At 39.4% G+C, this 15,083-nt stretch overlaps 1 protein-coding gene across 1 annotated transcript in view; it reads left to right on the top strand.

The window, feature by feature from the left end:
- The window catches only part of slc2a9l2 (solute carrier family 2 member 9, like 2), a 122,614-nt gene that overhangs the window by 92,752 nt on the left and 14,779 nt on the right, over positions 1 to 15,083 (top strand). The window contains exon 12 of the mRNA XM_080025446.1: positions 4,489 to 4,616. Within this exon, the coding sequence (XP_079881572.1) occupies positions 4,489 to 4,616 (128 nt within the window). The remainder of the gene's footprint in view (positions 1 to 4,488; positions 4,617 to 15,083) is intronic.

Raw genomic sequence — 15,083 nt, 5'->3', positions numbered from 1 at the left:
CACGTGATTCAACACATGCTGCCCTCCTCTCAGGCCTCCCCGCAAACATTGACTGGCAAAGGAACACATGGCCTAATAAGTGTACAGTCCATGGGTTCACCCCAGCCCTCTGAGACTGGGATTGTGATATTAAGAGAATTTGGCTTGACACGGAACATGCTGTGGCAACACATGTGCACAATTAACCCTCCTCAGCTCCCTTCATTTGGAAGGCTGGAAAATAAATGCCCTTTCATGATGGACCATAAATGTGTGAGAAATGACAAATACAGTCAGAGTTAAATTGTCTAGAATTTCTGCAACTATCACTTTAATTGTATCCTCTCTCTCTACCTTCTCCCTCTTGTACTCATATGGGCTTCATATAAAACTAGGTGCACAATACCCTAGAAAAAATTATTTTGTCCTCAGCGGATTATCTCTCAAACAGAACAGTCACAAACCAAACACGCACCAACACACATACACAGAATTCCCATTATGGCTGGCTGCCTCAGCCTCCCTGCATCATGTGTGTGTGTTTCCTGGCAGAAGTCCGATCTGTGTTGTTGTCGTTGCATCCGGAAAAAATATCTCTATAATGTATTGATATAGTTCAAAGATGCCTTTCCTTTATTTAGAGGATCTAAGGGTCCAGAGGAGCATGGCATACCAACTAGCTTGTCACTTCTAGTGGCACATTGCACTCACTATTTGATCCCAGTTATGTACTCAGAAACACTGTGTCAGTGATGACTTTAAAGTTTGCAGAAATACAATGAGAGGAATAAATGGAAATGTTTTTCAACAAAGCAACACAGCAAAGTCTTTGTAGAGGATTTTTAAATACCGTAGGGTAATATCAGACACTTGAATATTCAGAATGTTTTGTTTATTATCTGCTGCTGCTGTCTATTTTGGTTGATTCCTAAAACTCAGGCTATAGCGCATTCACACTAAGCCAACACAAACTAAAAAAATCCTCATTGTCTTGGCTTTAACTTTTTGGCCCCACTGAGCTGTGGATTCATCGTAAAATTCAGGCCTCAAGTTTTCCACCCTGTTTTCACATGGCATTAATGTGTAAACTGCATCCATATACTCTGTCTGGATATAGATAAATGCATGTCAATGTAAGGTGTACAATCACATGTCATAGGATAGGATAAGGCATAAAACATTCGGGCCTTGTTGTTCTTAATGTTTTATCCGGATCAGAATTATCTGGATTGGGAGACCGCTTTTTATTTGTTTTAATAACCATGATCTTGCAATCCATTTTACTTTTATGTGGATTTTTCAAATGAACATTGTATTTCATGACCAAGATCAAGATTCCTAAATCCAGATCGCCAGCAGAGGTCACTTTAAGTGTTTTTATTTCAAGAGACTTGTACAAAGTATGGAAAGCCACAATTCTTTTAAATGTCAAATAGTTAACAAAATAAAGAAAGTTTGAAGTTCTGCTACATCTCTGATGATGTATGTATTGTGATTTATAAACAAGTTTTGGTTTTTATCATTATTATGATAAGGTCAGTTGATTGGAAATCATTGACTAGCAGATTATTTATCCATGTCAACACAGGTGTGAATTGGACCCTATTGTGGGCATGGAAAGCCAAACTTCTTTTAAACTTTCTACTAAGACACATGATGGAGAGCAGGAGGGGGAAAGTAGAAACTTGGCCAAACCTGCCCTTCTTCTTACCCAATGGTGGCTTGTATGCCAAATGTTGGGGTTTGCTGAGTGATAGAGGTAGAAAAAGAAAATATTTCCTATTTTCATTTAGCTTTTGCATTTCACTGTAAAATAACTTTCAAAAATATTCTAAATAACTAGTGAGGCCACAACCTGTTTCAACATGTATCTACCTTACTGTGGATGTCAGTTAACCTGCCACATGCACACATTTTAAAGTTTTGGGTTTCAGCGTCTGGCTAACTATGTGCACACATGGACGCACGCACGCACGCACACACACACACACACACACACACACACACACACACACACACACACACACACACACACACACACACACACACACACACACACACACACACACACACACTTATTTTAATCAGTTTAAACAACACATGTTAAACATCAAGGCATCTAATACCAATAATGAGATGGTTTATTATCACACAGAAATAAATCTAAGAGGATTCGTAGGGCTAATGTGAGACACACACCCCTTTATTCAGCTCTAAATGGAAAAGCTCCTGCCTTTTGTAGCTCGTTAATGTTCCTCTGAGAGGCAATTATGTGACAGGGCTGTAAAGATTAAATACACCATTGGTCGATTTTAAAGGAGATTCTCTCTTTTTGTCTCTCTCTCTTTTGCATTTTAGATAAAAAAAAAATCTACAGCCACATTACAGCTCATTAAGTTACAGCGTTTAAAGCATAAGTTATTGCTGTAATAATATTAGAAATGAGGCTACCTACACAAAAACGCCCAACTAAATACCTCAGTCTAGCAGGGACCACTATGGGGGAAAACTGATATATGTGGCCACAAATCTCCTGAAATTGCTTTCAGTCCATTTCAGAATTCCAAGCCCTACACTGAACACTATAAGCACACCTATAATAATAACAATAATTTGTCTGGCTGCAGCTTATTCAAAATGGTACGGATAAAACATAGTCCAGATGAGAAATAACTTATTATAGTATCTAGAGGGTCTCGGCTGTGAATGCAACTGTTTTCTTTTGTCTGTGTATCTCTTTCATCACTTTACCTCTTGTTTTTGCAGTTTACTGTTCATGTGTGAATTTAAACTTTGAAATACATAAAGTTTTAAGTGATATATTGGAGAGAAAACTCAGTGACAAGACACTAAATTGTGTTCTGTTGCACAATATATTGTACGGACGCCCACCACATGTAACTATAAGCCCGAACCTTTTTTCCACCTTACAACTCAGCGCTGGTGAAGGTGGTGAACTCAGTTGAGTGGCTGGCTCTTGCATAATCTCCAAAGCAGGAAACGACATAAGGGTTAGACTCTGATTAAATATGGTTGAAAATGTCACCGTCTATCACATTTTCAACACTGGCAGTCCTGTCACATCCATTATCGAAGGGGCAACATTTGCGTATTCCGCCCACATCAGTTTGGTATGTTTAGGAAAAGTGCATATAAGCAGAAAAGAGAGTGAATCTAGCAGTCAAGGTTCCTGATGTAACAGTTGCAGTTGTTGTTTTTCCATTGTCGACTGAATATAAACAAAAAATAAGTCTTGGCTAGGCAGGAATCTCTCACAGTTGAATCATCAGTGTGTGCTGAACAATGTGTTGAAAATGGGATATTGCCAGGTAAGAAATACGCTGAAAGTGAGTCTTCAAAATGACTATTTCTAAAAGTCTCAAAACTTCTCTCTTCATTCCTATTCGACTCTCAAAAAACTATTCCCTTACTCTGCTTCTCCTGCTACTGTGACTGTCAACTGTGTCTAGGTTTTGACACATTTGAGAATTGGCCAGACTTGAGAGTATGTCTAAGAAATGGGGAAGTTATTTCTTGAAACAAAAGTTGACGTCTAGTCTACCATTTAATTCATCGCCATTTGACATAACTCAAACAAAATAACCTAGAATTTTAAATGAACTATCAGACTTTTGTGTTTCCCTGATGAGAGACAATGAGGTTATTGGGGGAGGAGGGAAGAATGAAAATAAATCTACAAGTTTGTTTTTTTGCAGCAGCAACAGCACCACATTTTCCTTTTTCGTTAAACTCATTCCTAAATGTAGGAGGACCCAGACTATTGTTCTGAATTGTCCCCCAGTGTTCTCTACTAAAATTGCGATAATCTGTGAGGATGCTTTACTACCTTTTATATTTGAGCTAAGTGGGCCAGATTTGTTTTTTAGCCTCCTAGTTTGACGTCATCCAAATGTCAGTGTCTGCTCTTGGAGGTTCGGAAATGTTGATTGCACATTGGGATAGGCCAGAGACTTTCAACCAGGAGTTCACCATGTTAACATGTTTGAACTGGGATTGTTTACACAGTAACAAAACTATAGAATTATTAATATTTAGTTTTACACTCTGAAATAATCAGCATAGCTTTAAAACAACAGGACTGTGTTATCTCAAAGTCATTTAATTTATTTGCTCTTTAAGTGTTTTTTATGCTAGTTCAAATCATTATTAATGGTCAGAAGTCCAACTAATGTGCTTTTAAAAAAGAAGGGATTATGTCATAGTCATACCAGACCAGGAGGATGGGATATAGCCTATCAGAGTCAGACATGCAGTGATGCCCATGGGAAAATGAACAGTTCATTAAGTAAGGTGTTAAGAGGAGGAGCAAGCTTTACTTATTTCTACTTTATTCAGAGTTCACCCTGTAGTGGGAGCAAACTATGAGCAGTCTTTTTCCACTGTTTGTGGTTTGTGTGCAAAGAACAATGCACAGAGCAAAGCTGTTTGTTTCTGTTATCTACTGTCACTGCTTTCTTGTAACTAATGGTCTTTTCCCTCCTCTGTCAGGTGGCATCCCCTTTATCCTGACCGGGGAACTGTTTGAGCAGTCCTACCGACCTGCCGCTTTCATGGTTGCTGGCATCGTAAACTGGCTCGCAAACTTTGCTGTGGGCCTCCTGTTCCCATTCATTCAAGTGAGTTATGCATCTAAATATGTGCATGTGTGCACATTGCATCAGGGTTTGGGTCAGGTTCGACACTTTTCTAAAATAATGCATTACACACTACAGTGGCCTTTTTGTGAGAAGAAGCCACTATAGGAGCAGGGTAGCTGACGTGCAATCCAAAACCAAAACAAAGCATTCGCTGAATCGAAGTTTAAACAAACAGACTTTATCAAACAAAGCTTCAAATAAAAATCATTCGTCTTGATTCTCTACTTTGGAAAAAACATTTGCGGTCAAATAAAATGTCCCGCTTCCCCGTCTCACTCTCCTTTGTGTCACATTCCTGCAGGTGAATTAAATCCCCTCTTTAGATGAATTAATGCAATCATAGAACTGGCCTATCGGGGATCCAGACATAATACAAACTCAATTTAACCATAGGCATATCAATTAATATTTTAATTTCATTATTTCCATATTTCCATTATGGCTCTAACACACACACACAGCAGGTCATCAACAGATTGCAGCTAAAACCAAACTAACACCAACTGTTTCCGTCACTTTAACCTTTGCAGTCCATTAAAGCCATCAGCATATCCACCTCCTCTCTGGACTATTAAGTCAACATACTTGGCTTTATGTTGTGTGTGTGTGTGTGTGTGTGTAGTTCCATCACATACCACCATGCATTGCATATATTAATTAAATGTCACTAACCAGCTTTAATTGTTGCTAATTTACATGCTTTTCACAATACTGTAATAGTATGGACTTAATGATCCTGACCTATCATGCACTGTTAGTGTTCTTTTGATTGAATGTCAGCACTGGATAATACAAACAAGGTGTTACATATCTCCTTCTTATTATTCTGATTATTACCTCAGTAAGCAGTTGAGCTATGAAGGGTGGTCCACCAGGCATTTGTTTTATAACTCAACTGGATTACGATTTACACAGTTTTTATTTCCCTTGTTAGTGTGACAATTTGCATGATTCTCACCTCAAAACTGCAATATAATGGCAGTTAAACATCTGGTTAAAGGGGCACCCCATGTTACACTTTACATACAGTTTAGTCAACATGAAAATAAGTACTTAACCTGTGAAGGCTGAAGATACATGTTTTGCGTTGCTCTGGAGAGTGTTCCCCGGGGTATTTCTTGATCGGCGCTTGAGATTAAATATTTTGAAAAGAAAGCCTGTGTTTTGAAGGGAAGGGGTTGTCTTTGAATGATTGCCCTTTGAGCCCTGTCAAAATGCCTTAGTTGTAAGCAGTCTTGTGGCTGAGCAGCTGCAGTGTGGACATTGGCTGGTGCTTTTGTGATGCTGACCTGCTGTTTTCGCTGCTCGGTCTGATTAGCAAGGAATAATGGGTGAAATATGAGATATGACAGGAATGCGGACCATATAGCATTCGATACAGCAGCGCTTTCAAAGCCTCATAGCAGCTGTAGTTCTTAAAAATAAAACAAACAAAACAAAATCAAAATTGTGGTTTATTTTGGTTAAGATAAGGAGGTCAAGTATTGTTTTTCCATCCAGTGCAGAAGGAGATACCGATTTTGCTTCGAGTGTGGACAGAAAACCAATCATATTTTAAGCTTTTCAAAAAGACCAGTTAAAAGAAACCCAATACAAGAATACACAATGAGCAACTAAGACTGGTGATACAAAAGCTAACACAGACTTCATTCTTAAATCCTTTAATGGACCTTTTCTGGTATTAATTTGGATTAAAAAACGAGAGAAAAAAAATAAAATAAAAATTTCCAAAGAGTAACTTGATCCTTGTTTGTTATGAATAATCTTGTCAAGTGCTTCCCATGGGAACGGAGAGATCTCGACTTTAAAGAGGATAATCGTGTTGGAGTAACAGGCAAATACAGCTGTTTCCGACAGAGGAGCCATTCGCGCATGTTGTTTCCTGGAAAACTGCTGGGTCCTCTTTCAACTTCTTAAACCTGAGTGTTGCTCTCAGGCGACTCCACATCCTTGCCTCGTCTCATTTTACCTGCCTCGTTTCTATCCCTCTGTGCCTTTGCTTCTCTTTGGCCCTCTTTTATTTCGTACCTTTAACTTAAGAAAGTTTCACTCTACAATCACTTTACTGAAGCACCCTCCGAGGAATGCATTGTGCTTTGTACACTTTGTTATTGAGTTGACAGTGTTAGAGAGTATTGCCTTGCACCTATTATAGCCGCTTATTTGATATGTTGTTTATTGTTAAGTTTCAAGTTGAGTTTTATGTGCTTGTTTATATTGCATTGGGTTGGAACTATGGCAGTAGCCTCAAGTCTCTATGTTTTTAGTTTGTTCCCCAAAAGTCTTTCAAAACTCTGACTCACTCACTCGTAGGCTGTGTTCATATGTTGCACTCTGTTTACTTTTATTTTTGTGTCTGCATTCTAACTGTGAAACTTTATATGCTGTACTATATAGTACACCCAAGAAAACTGTGGCATGTGCATTGCTCTGGTGGTGTTCACTGATATTGAGATCTGTCTGACGAGTTTTTACAGTGCGCAGGAATCAAACCCACCTTCAGTTAAGTCTTCTAGGCACATGTTTGTCTTCCCATGACCCTGCTGCCTTTTTACATTTAACTGTTGATAAAGAACGTTAAAGATACAAACTGAGAAAAGGCATAGCTGACTGCTCTATCTATCGCACCTCTTAGTGTATTGATTGCCAGGGTATGGCTGGCATGCTGAAATGACCTCTATTGCTAAGTTAATTCAGTGTCTATAGGAGAAAAGAACAGCTGCTGTATTGCTGCACTGCCGAGCCAACATGACCATCAAGACAGACAATCCCAAATAGATTAAGTGTGATCTGCACTAAGTCTGAGGAGTCACATGTCCTGAATTGATACCCCCTTAACAAGGCCTTCGATATTTCAGTGGCCTGGATGGAATAAGACCCGTCGCCAATGAGGACATGCACTTATTTAGACCTATAAACTAAACCAATACGCTCCATTTACCAGTCATGCTCACAGGAAATGAGCTAAGCTGCCTAGTACCTGACCATAATCCATATAAATTCCTCTTAAGACTCGAGTGAAACATTGGTGTAAAGCAGGGGTTCTCAAACTTTCGATAGCTGAGGGCCAATTTAGGAACCCAACATTGGACCGAGGGCAGCCGAAGGAAAAAAATAAAAAAAACTGAAATCATTTCAATGGCCAGGTTGCGTCTTTACAGTTTAAATGTATTGGTCTGCATCAAGTAATGTGTAATTAACACATTATAATTAATTAATTAAGGGCTAGGTTTCATTTCAACATTGGAGGGGACACATTAAAAGCGGGGATCTGGGGTTAGTCCCCCAGAAAAATTTGAGGTTCAAACACTTCATTTTGTGCATTCTGGTTAATTTTTAATGCACTAATTTGTGTCTTCTGTATTTATTTATGGTGGACATGTTAAGGAAAAGACAACTAGCCAGCTCCCGTTGACGCAAATCTAATGGAATATAAATCAGTAAGGCACTGAGGCATTCTGTATTGCATTCAAATATTTATTCTACTTTATTGTTCAAAACTTTCTGCACATTGAAAACGTATCACCTTTTGGAGTGTTTTTTGTAGGACTCACTACTCATGTTGCAGCAGCAGTGTTAACTATTATGACACTATACATTGGAAATAAACAGGGTGGGCTATCAGTAGTCAACTCGGCAGATAGTTTTATGGCTATCAGCAGCTAGCTAACGTTAGCGTGTTAGCTAAACTTTAGGCAAAAGAGTTAGAAACCAGATAATGTTCGCATCCATCCTTAGACACTTGGCCTAATCTAATTCACCTTGAAGGTGAGAAAGTGCATCGTATTGGGCTTAACAAGCTCACTATCTAACAACTTACATTGGGACCACTACACTACCTGCTGCACTGCGGCAGGCTGACCAGCCTTCTGCAACAAGAGGCAGAGGCCAGACGAACGTCCGCAAGTTTAAGATGGTACGGTCCACTGTAGGGGTGTTATTATTAATAATTGGGGAATGAAACAATTAGGAGGGATATTTAAGTGTTTCGACCCCTGTACTGTTTTTACTGTTACGGGGGACGCATCCCCTACGTGCGTTTAAAAAAATAAAATAAAAAATAAAAAAAGTATAATATTTATTTTTATTTATTTTAAATTTTTTTTATAATTCATAATTCAATGCGGGCCGCCAGATATGTTTCTGCGGGCCGCCATTGGCCCGCGGGCCGCACTTTGAGAACCACTGGTGTAAAGCATCACCCCAGGCACTAAAGCGAGTTTTGGGACAAGGCCATCGCCAGGAGCACAGCTGTCATCAGCACTTACTGTTGCAGAGAGTGAGGATGTCCAACACTGGGGTGGAAAACCCAGATCATTAGGATGCTAGAGAATGGAGTCTGCGTATACAGTAATTCTTACTTGGAGCAGCGCCGCAGAGGGTGCAAACCCCTGTGTGGGACTGTTTGGTCATCAAATAAAAAAAACAGATAACATGTCAATATGGCTGCTAAATTGCCTTTGATAGTTGAGAAGGGCTTTTCTTTAATCTCTCATTTCCTACAGAAAGAACACATCAGACCAATAATTTGGCTGATGTTACACCAATACACACACATGTGCCAATTTGGCCAGCAAGTGAATACTTTGAGTGGTTTCCATCATGCTGTTAGGCATCCTGATTAAGCCTCTCACCAGCCAGGTCCAGAGAGATAGCCGTTGAGTGAGGATGTTAAATTCCTGTGCCTTGAATGCAAACTCTGTCCTGTGGGGGGGGGGGGGGGGGGGGGATAAATATGAGAAAAGTTGTTCACAGTGGCCTGCAGGTATTATCTCTGCCAAACCTGGCGGACAGCATGCAGAATTTACCGTTGACAGAATTAAATTTACCCTGGACAGTAGGTCTCTTTTGGTTCCTGGGATTGAAGGTGTGTGCAGGGACAGTACATGTGAGCTGTTCCAAACACGTACCTTCTGTGTCACCTCACCAGGGCGGCTACAGTAAGCTAGCGGGGTGATTTAAGCCTGTTGTTCAAACCATGGACCTACAAGAAAAGGACAGCTTATTGAAAACATGACGCCTATTCATTCCTATGAAAGCTGCTCATTGGCGCAGCGCAACATCGTGGATAGAATTATTAAGTGGTTTCTGTGAAGGATGAATACGTGCAAAGTAAGGGAATTATTACAAACACCCCCGGAAGATTAATCTGATCTGCATAGAGAATGAGCGGAAAATGGAATTGAAGATTAGCTCAATTATGTGCATTTGCTTTTTTAATTTTAGGACTGAAGAAGGAGGAAAGAAGTTCTGTATGTGAAATAAGGTGTACCGTTGCCTGTGTGTGTCTCACACTTCTGTTCCCATGTCTCTTCAATGTTATGTAGCGGTCTTTCATTTCTCTCCAGGCGTCACAAATGAGTACATTCTTCATCTTCACTGCACAAAGTTGGATCCAACTGGCTGCAAAGTTTATTCAGTGAATCATCACTCCATACAACAACTGTGACATTTGTATGCATACCTTGACCTGCAGTATTATGGAAATCAGCTCCCTTGTGTATAAAGGAAATGCTACCATAGACAATCCTATGGGTTGTTAAAGAACTGCAGGGAAGAGAAATCAATGTGACATTTTAGTTTAGTTGGGACGTTAAGTAAAATGTGAATAAAACAGAATGTGATAATTTCCTGATCCCTTTCTACTTGTATTCAATAAATAACAGTACAAACACATCGTATGTATTTGTTTAAACTGATAAACTTTATTGTTTTTTTGTAAATATACCATAGTATGTAAAATGGATGTAGCATCCGGCTGATCTCAGTTATTCCAACTGCATCCAATCGTCCTGGTCTATGCGCGTCACCATCTTGTCAGATTTTGATTCCGCCTAATTTCTTCTTACCAAAAAAGGGCATTGATGTGACGTTAGGGGGAGGGAGATACGCCCATCTAGCTGACGTATACCTCCGAGGCGAAGTGAGGGCCAGCGGCTAGCTGTCACTCAAGAGGCCGCGTCCCTAATTATTTATACATTTTAACCTCCAATAGAATAAAAACTAGCCTGGTACAAAAACATTCACCCCCCTCGTGATGTCATGGAGATATGATCTAAACATACAGACAAGAAAGTTTTTTTTGTAACAGGCCTTAAATAGGTTTAATAATGCTGTGAAAACGGCCTATTTAACATGGGAGTCAATGAAAATTGCTCTGTTTTGAAACTTGCCCCTTGTGGCCACTCGTTAACTGCATTTTGTGTCACTTCCGCATTGGATGGTGGTAGAATTGCAGTGGTTGGCTTGAAATATACACACATTTTAACTTTGGTGCCTGCAACACGTTCCAAAAATGTTGGGACAGGGGCATGTTTAGCATTGTTTTACATCACCCTTTCTTTTAAAAACTATGAGTAAGTAGGCCTACTATAAGTAAGTATTCTCGTAGTGGCAACACTAATACAGCGCTGCTCATTGGTCAACGAGAAGTGCATTCCAGACAGGCACAGAGAGACAGAAGCAGCAGTTCGAGCTGCACAGTTTCATTATAGGTTAATAAAAAATCACTCCCACATTGATTTTTGAAAACACAGAACAAAGTGCGTCCCTTATCAGTTCAGTAAGACGCAATGCGATGGCTTTAACTAATGCATGTTTCGTATGACGACATGATGACATACGTATAAGCAAGAAGAAATCATACCTAGGCCGGTTCCTTTGAAGCAGTGTGAGTGCAGGCCGGGCCTTGCTTTCCGGTAGACAAGGGAGGGTTGGACAATTGCGCTTAACCATGTTCCTCTGCAGCTAAGATGGTTTGTGAAGCCACCGTCATACAGCATTGCTTCCATCAGCTACACATACTAGTGTGGCAGTGGCACTTACCGATCCTTAGCTGTTTAATTTGAGACCGCAGCAGGAGCCTCAGAAATGCTTGGGGAAAGTAGCGTGGACGATACAGCACTACTCGATCAATTAAAGAGCTAAGCTACCACAAAGCTATTTGATCGAAACGGTGACACTAACCCTGCTTTTGAGAAATGTAGCTAAACCAAAAACACCACTTTATGCTGCTGCTGCTAAGTGTGTAGAGACTTGGCAGAGATACCAGAAGTGGGCGTGGCTTATATTATAAGTTTTTTTGGTTGTTGCAACAATTATTGTACAAGATGGAAACAAACATACATAATCAGATTTACAAATTCACATTAACGGAACAGTAAAACTGTCAAATTTATTTGCTAACCTAATATTAATTGCCAATGCAATTGTTGTCCCTTCAAATTATCAAATTGATTAAATTGCCAATTGGTAAATGGACTTGACTTATATAGCGCTTTTCTCAGCCCCAAAGCGCTTTACATATCTTACCACATTCACCCATTCATACACCGATGGCAGTAGCTGCCATGCAAGGCGCTCTCTGAACCATCGGGAGCAATTTGGGGTTCAGTGTCTTGCCCAGGGACACTTCGACATGTGGCGGGTAGGCGGGAAATCGAACCTCCAACCCTGCACTCCAGAGGCAATCTTCCTACCCACTTCGCCACTGCCGCCTATTGGCATATGATTATAATTAATAATGACACATTTCTACCTTCTCATGCTGTACTTTTAATCTGATTCTCTTTTACATGGATGAATATTGACTTGTACCAGATATACAGGGAGGGGCTGACATCACGATGACTAGAGGTGCAGTGCCTAGGGAGAACGTGTTGCGTCAAAGAGGTGCTTGATAAAATAAATTGACTTTTTCCCAAATATTGAGCATATTTTGTAATAGAAAAAACCTGTGTTGATCCCATTATCCACGCTATTCCAAATTAACATTTAGATTTGGGCTCGTCCCTAGCTACTGCCCAACACTGCCCTTTTCGCTGTCTTTATAACACTCTCCCAGGGTCACAGATCATTTATTGTATCGGAACTGTGTGTGTTATACACAAAACATGTCATGTAGAGATTAACTGCCTCCTGTATAGGATCATGTTTATTTTTTGACTTATTCCTCCGTGCGCTACCCTAGGCCATGTACATGCATTGGTTTCATATAAATATAAGGTGTAACCTTTACGTATTACATTGGTTTCTGTTCGAAGAGAATAAAAACATAGGTTATTGAAAATGATGTGAAATATGCAATAACATTGTTTTGGTCTCTTGTGTGCAGTGGAAACTTGCTGTGCACACACACTGATTTATTACCACATTTTAAGTTTGTGCTAGATAGATAGATACAGATCAATATTAGCGTTATTTTGGAATCCTGTTTGTGTCCAACTAATGAATGCAAGTCCAATATTCTCTCTTCTCTTGGCTCTGTCTTCAGTCTCCAACTCCTGAGGGAAATATCATGCTCGAATGACCTTTGGTCAGGGCAAGTAGAGTACGCTACAGTGGACTTATAGGGATTTTTTTCTGACACAATTTTGACCGGTGAGAGTGAAGCAGGGTGCAATGCCTTCTTCAGGGTTTTGGCATTACAGAGAGTGTGCCATGCATTGCTATAGCCAAAAATACACGGAATATTAAACAGTTGTTAATAAGAAATTGAGCCATGCTAAGCTAGGCTAAATGCCTCATGGGTTCTGTTACATGAGAGAACCACACCACTCTTAGGTTGGTGCGTTAACTACTCGGTTGCCTATTGGTTTAACAGTGCGACTGGAAGCTAAATAAGATAAAGCTCAATATTTGCTAAAGATACTTCCTTGACTCTTGCCTTTACAGTGAGGTTGGCACGAGTCGACCAAGTCCTCCACACACAGATCAATAGATATTGATATAGGTCGCACCCCGCCTTCCAGCTGTATACTTGATGAACACACAAGAAAGCAGTATCGACCTTCTCGTCTAACTCCAAAAAGATGGTATTTCTTAAAAGTGAAACCACTGTGTAAGGTACATTTCACCATTAAATACATGCCTTCACCATCCCCAATGTGCATGTGGAAGCAGAACAAAGAGGTCTAAGAAAGACATTTGAAAAATAGCATTTAGAATATTCCATTGAAATCCATTGAGGTCTCATTTTAGATGGCCCCCTGGTTACCTACAATACATTTAAATCACAAATAGTAAACATCAGCCAATAATAAAAACACCCATCATCAATAGCAACATATACAAAGGTTATTTCAATTAAATTACAATATGTATTACAAATTATTCAAAACAATTACAGCTCTCAATGTCAAGCTTGTGTAATAGTTTTTTGAATCATGGTTTGCTTAGTATAAATAATATAATAATACTAATATCAATACTACTACTACTACTACTACTACTACTTATAGTGCATATTTGTATAATAATTATAAAAATAGTATAATTGCAAACAATGTATCACTACCTGACATCTTATTTTTACATATTCACTTTTATAATTCATATTTTGAGAGAAGTCAAGTCCTACTGCCTGTTATAATTGCCCTATGTGCCGAGGACATTTTTATTCAAACAGAACTTTGCCCTTGGTCATAATGTCCCACTTGTCCCTCAGTATATCCTAATGGCATTTGACTTTTCAATCTGCGTGATTGGGAAAAAATATAGATCTGAATGCTCAAGTTCCTGCCCTCTTAAACCTGCAGTGTGTAGAATTTTGGGTTTTATTTCCTAGCAGATTTTGTAGAAAGTAATTATAATATCCATAAGTACGTTTAATTTAGTGAATTTATAATAATAATTTTTTCCCTTAGAAAGGGTCTCATATATGTCCATATTTCTCCATACCTTGGACCAAGGCCTAGTCGCCGCCATTTTGGAAGTGTCATAGTTGGAATGTCATCAGGTGCATTGTTTAAAATTTAGAATTGTTCTTGTCCTTGAAGGCCACTGTAGCTTCTGTTATTATTCGAAAGGGGTGGAGTTACCCAGGGAGCGTTGCATTCTAGAACTTTCTAGAACTTACTTGATGATGTCATATTACACACTGCACCTTTAAACACAGTTTTCTCTTTTCCATTTTGACCTTAATTTGCAGAAAGCGCAAGGGGCTTGGTTTCAGCTTGTTCCAACAATAATTGACTACCAAAAAATGCCTGGTGCAGGTTCCAATATATTTAATTTAATCACACCTCAATGATTCCTTCTTCTGTGAATTTATTTACTCCCTTTTGTGTGCCTACAAGTATGTGATAGCATTTTTCAAACAATCCTTTTCGGTTAGAATAAGTGTTCTTGCATGCGCATCATGCCTTCATAAACCAGGAATGAGTCTGACCTCTAGTCAATGCAGTTGGATGCAGGCATTTAGCCCCAGGCATTCATAAGGACGTTTGCGAGTGAGATTCAGTTACAGTCACACTCTGCTGAGGATAAGCACAAATGACACGAGCACAGGATGTTTCAGGCATAACCTTGTTATGTTCTGAAAAGCAAGAATTTCAAAATTCATTAACATAATATCACTGTGCTGTGTCCAACAATAAACGTAATGTGATGGAACTAAACAGGGAATTCAAATTATCACGCTTTACAATAAAACCATCTCCATTACAG

The sequence above is a fragment of the Ammodytes marinus genome, assembly GCF_949987685.1.
Source record: "Ammodytes marinus genome assembly, chromosome: 4".
Lineage (NCBI taxonomy): Eukaryota > Metazoa > Chordata > Actinopteri > Uranoscopiformes > Ammodytidae > Ammodytes > Ammodytes marinus.
Note: the sequence above shows the minus strand (reverse complement) of the source record. Positions and strands in the feature narration are given on the sequence as shown.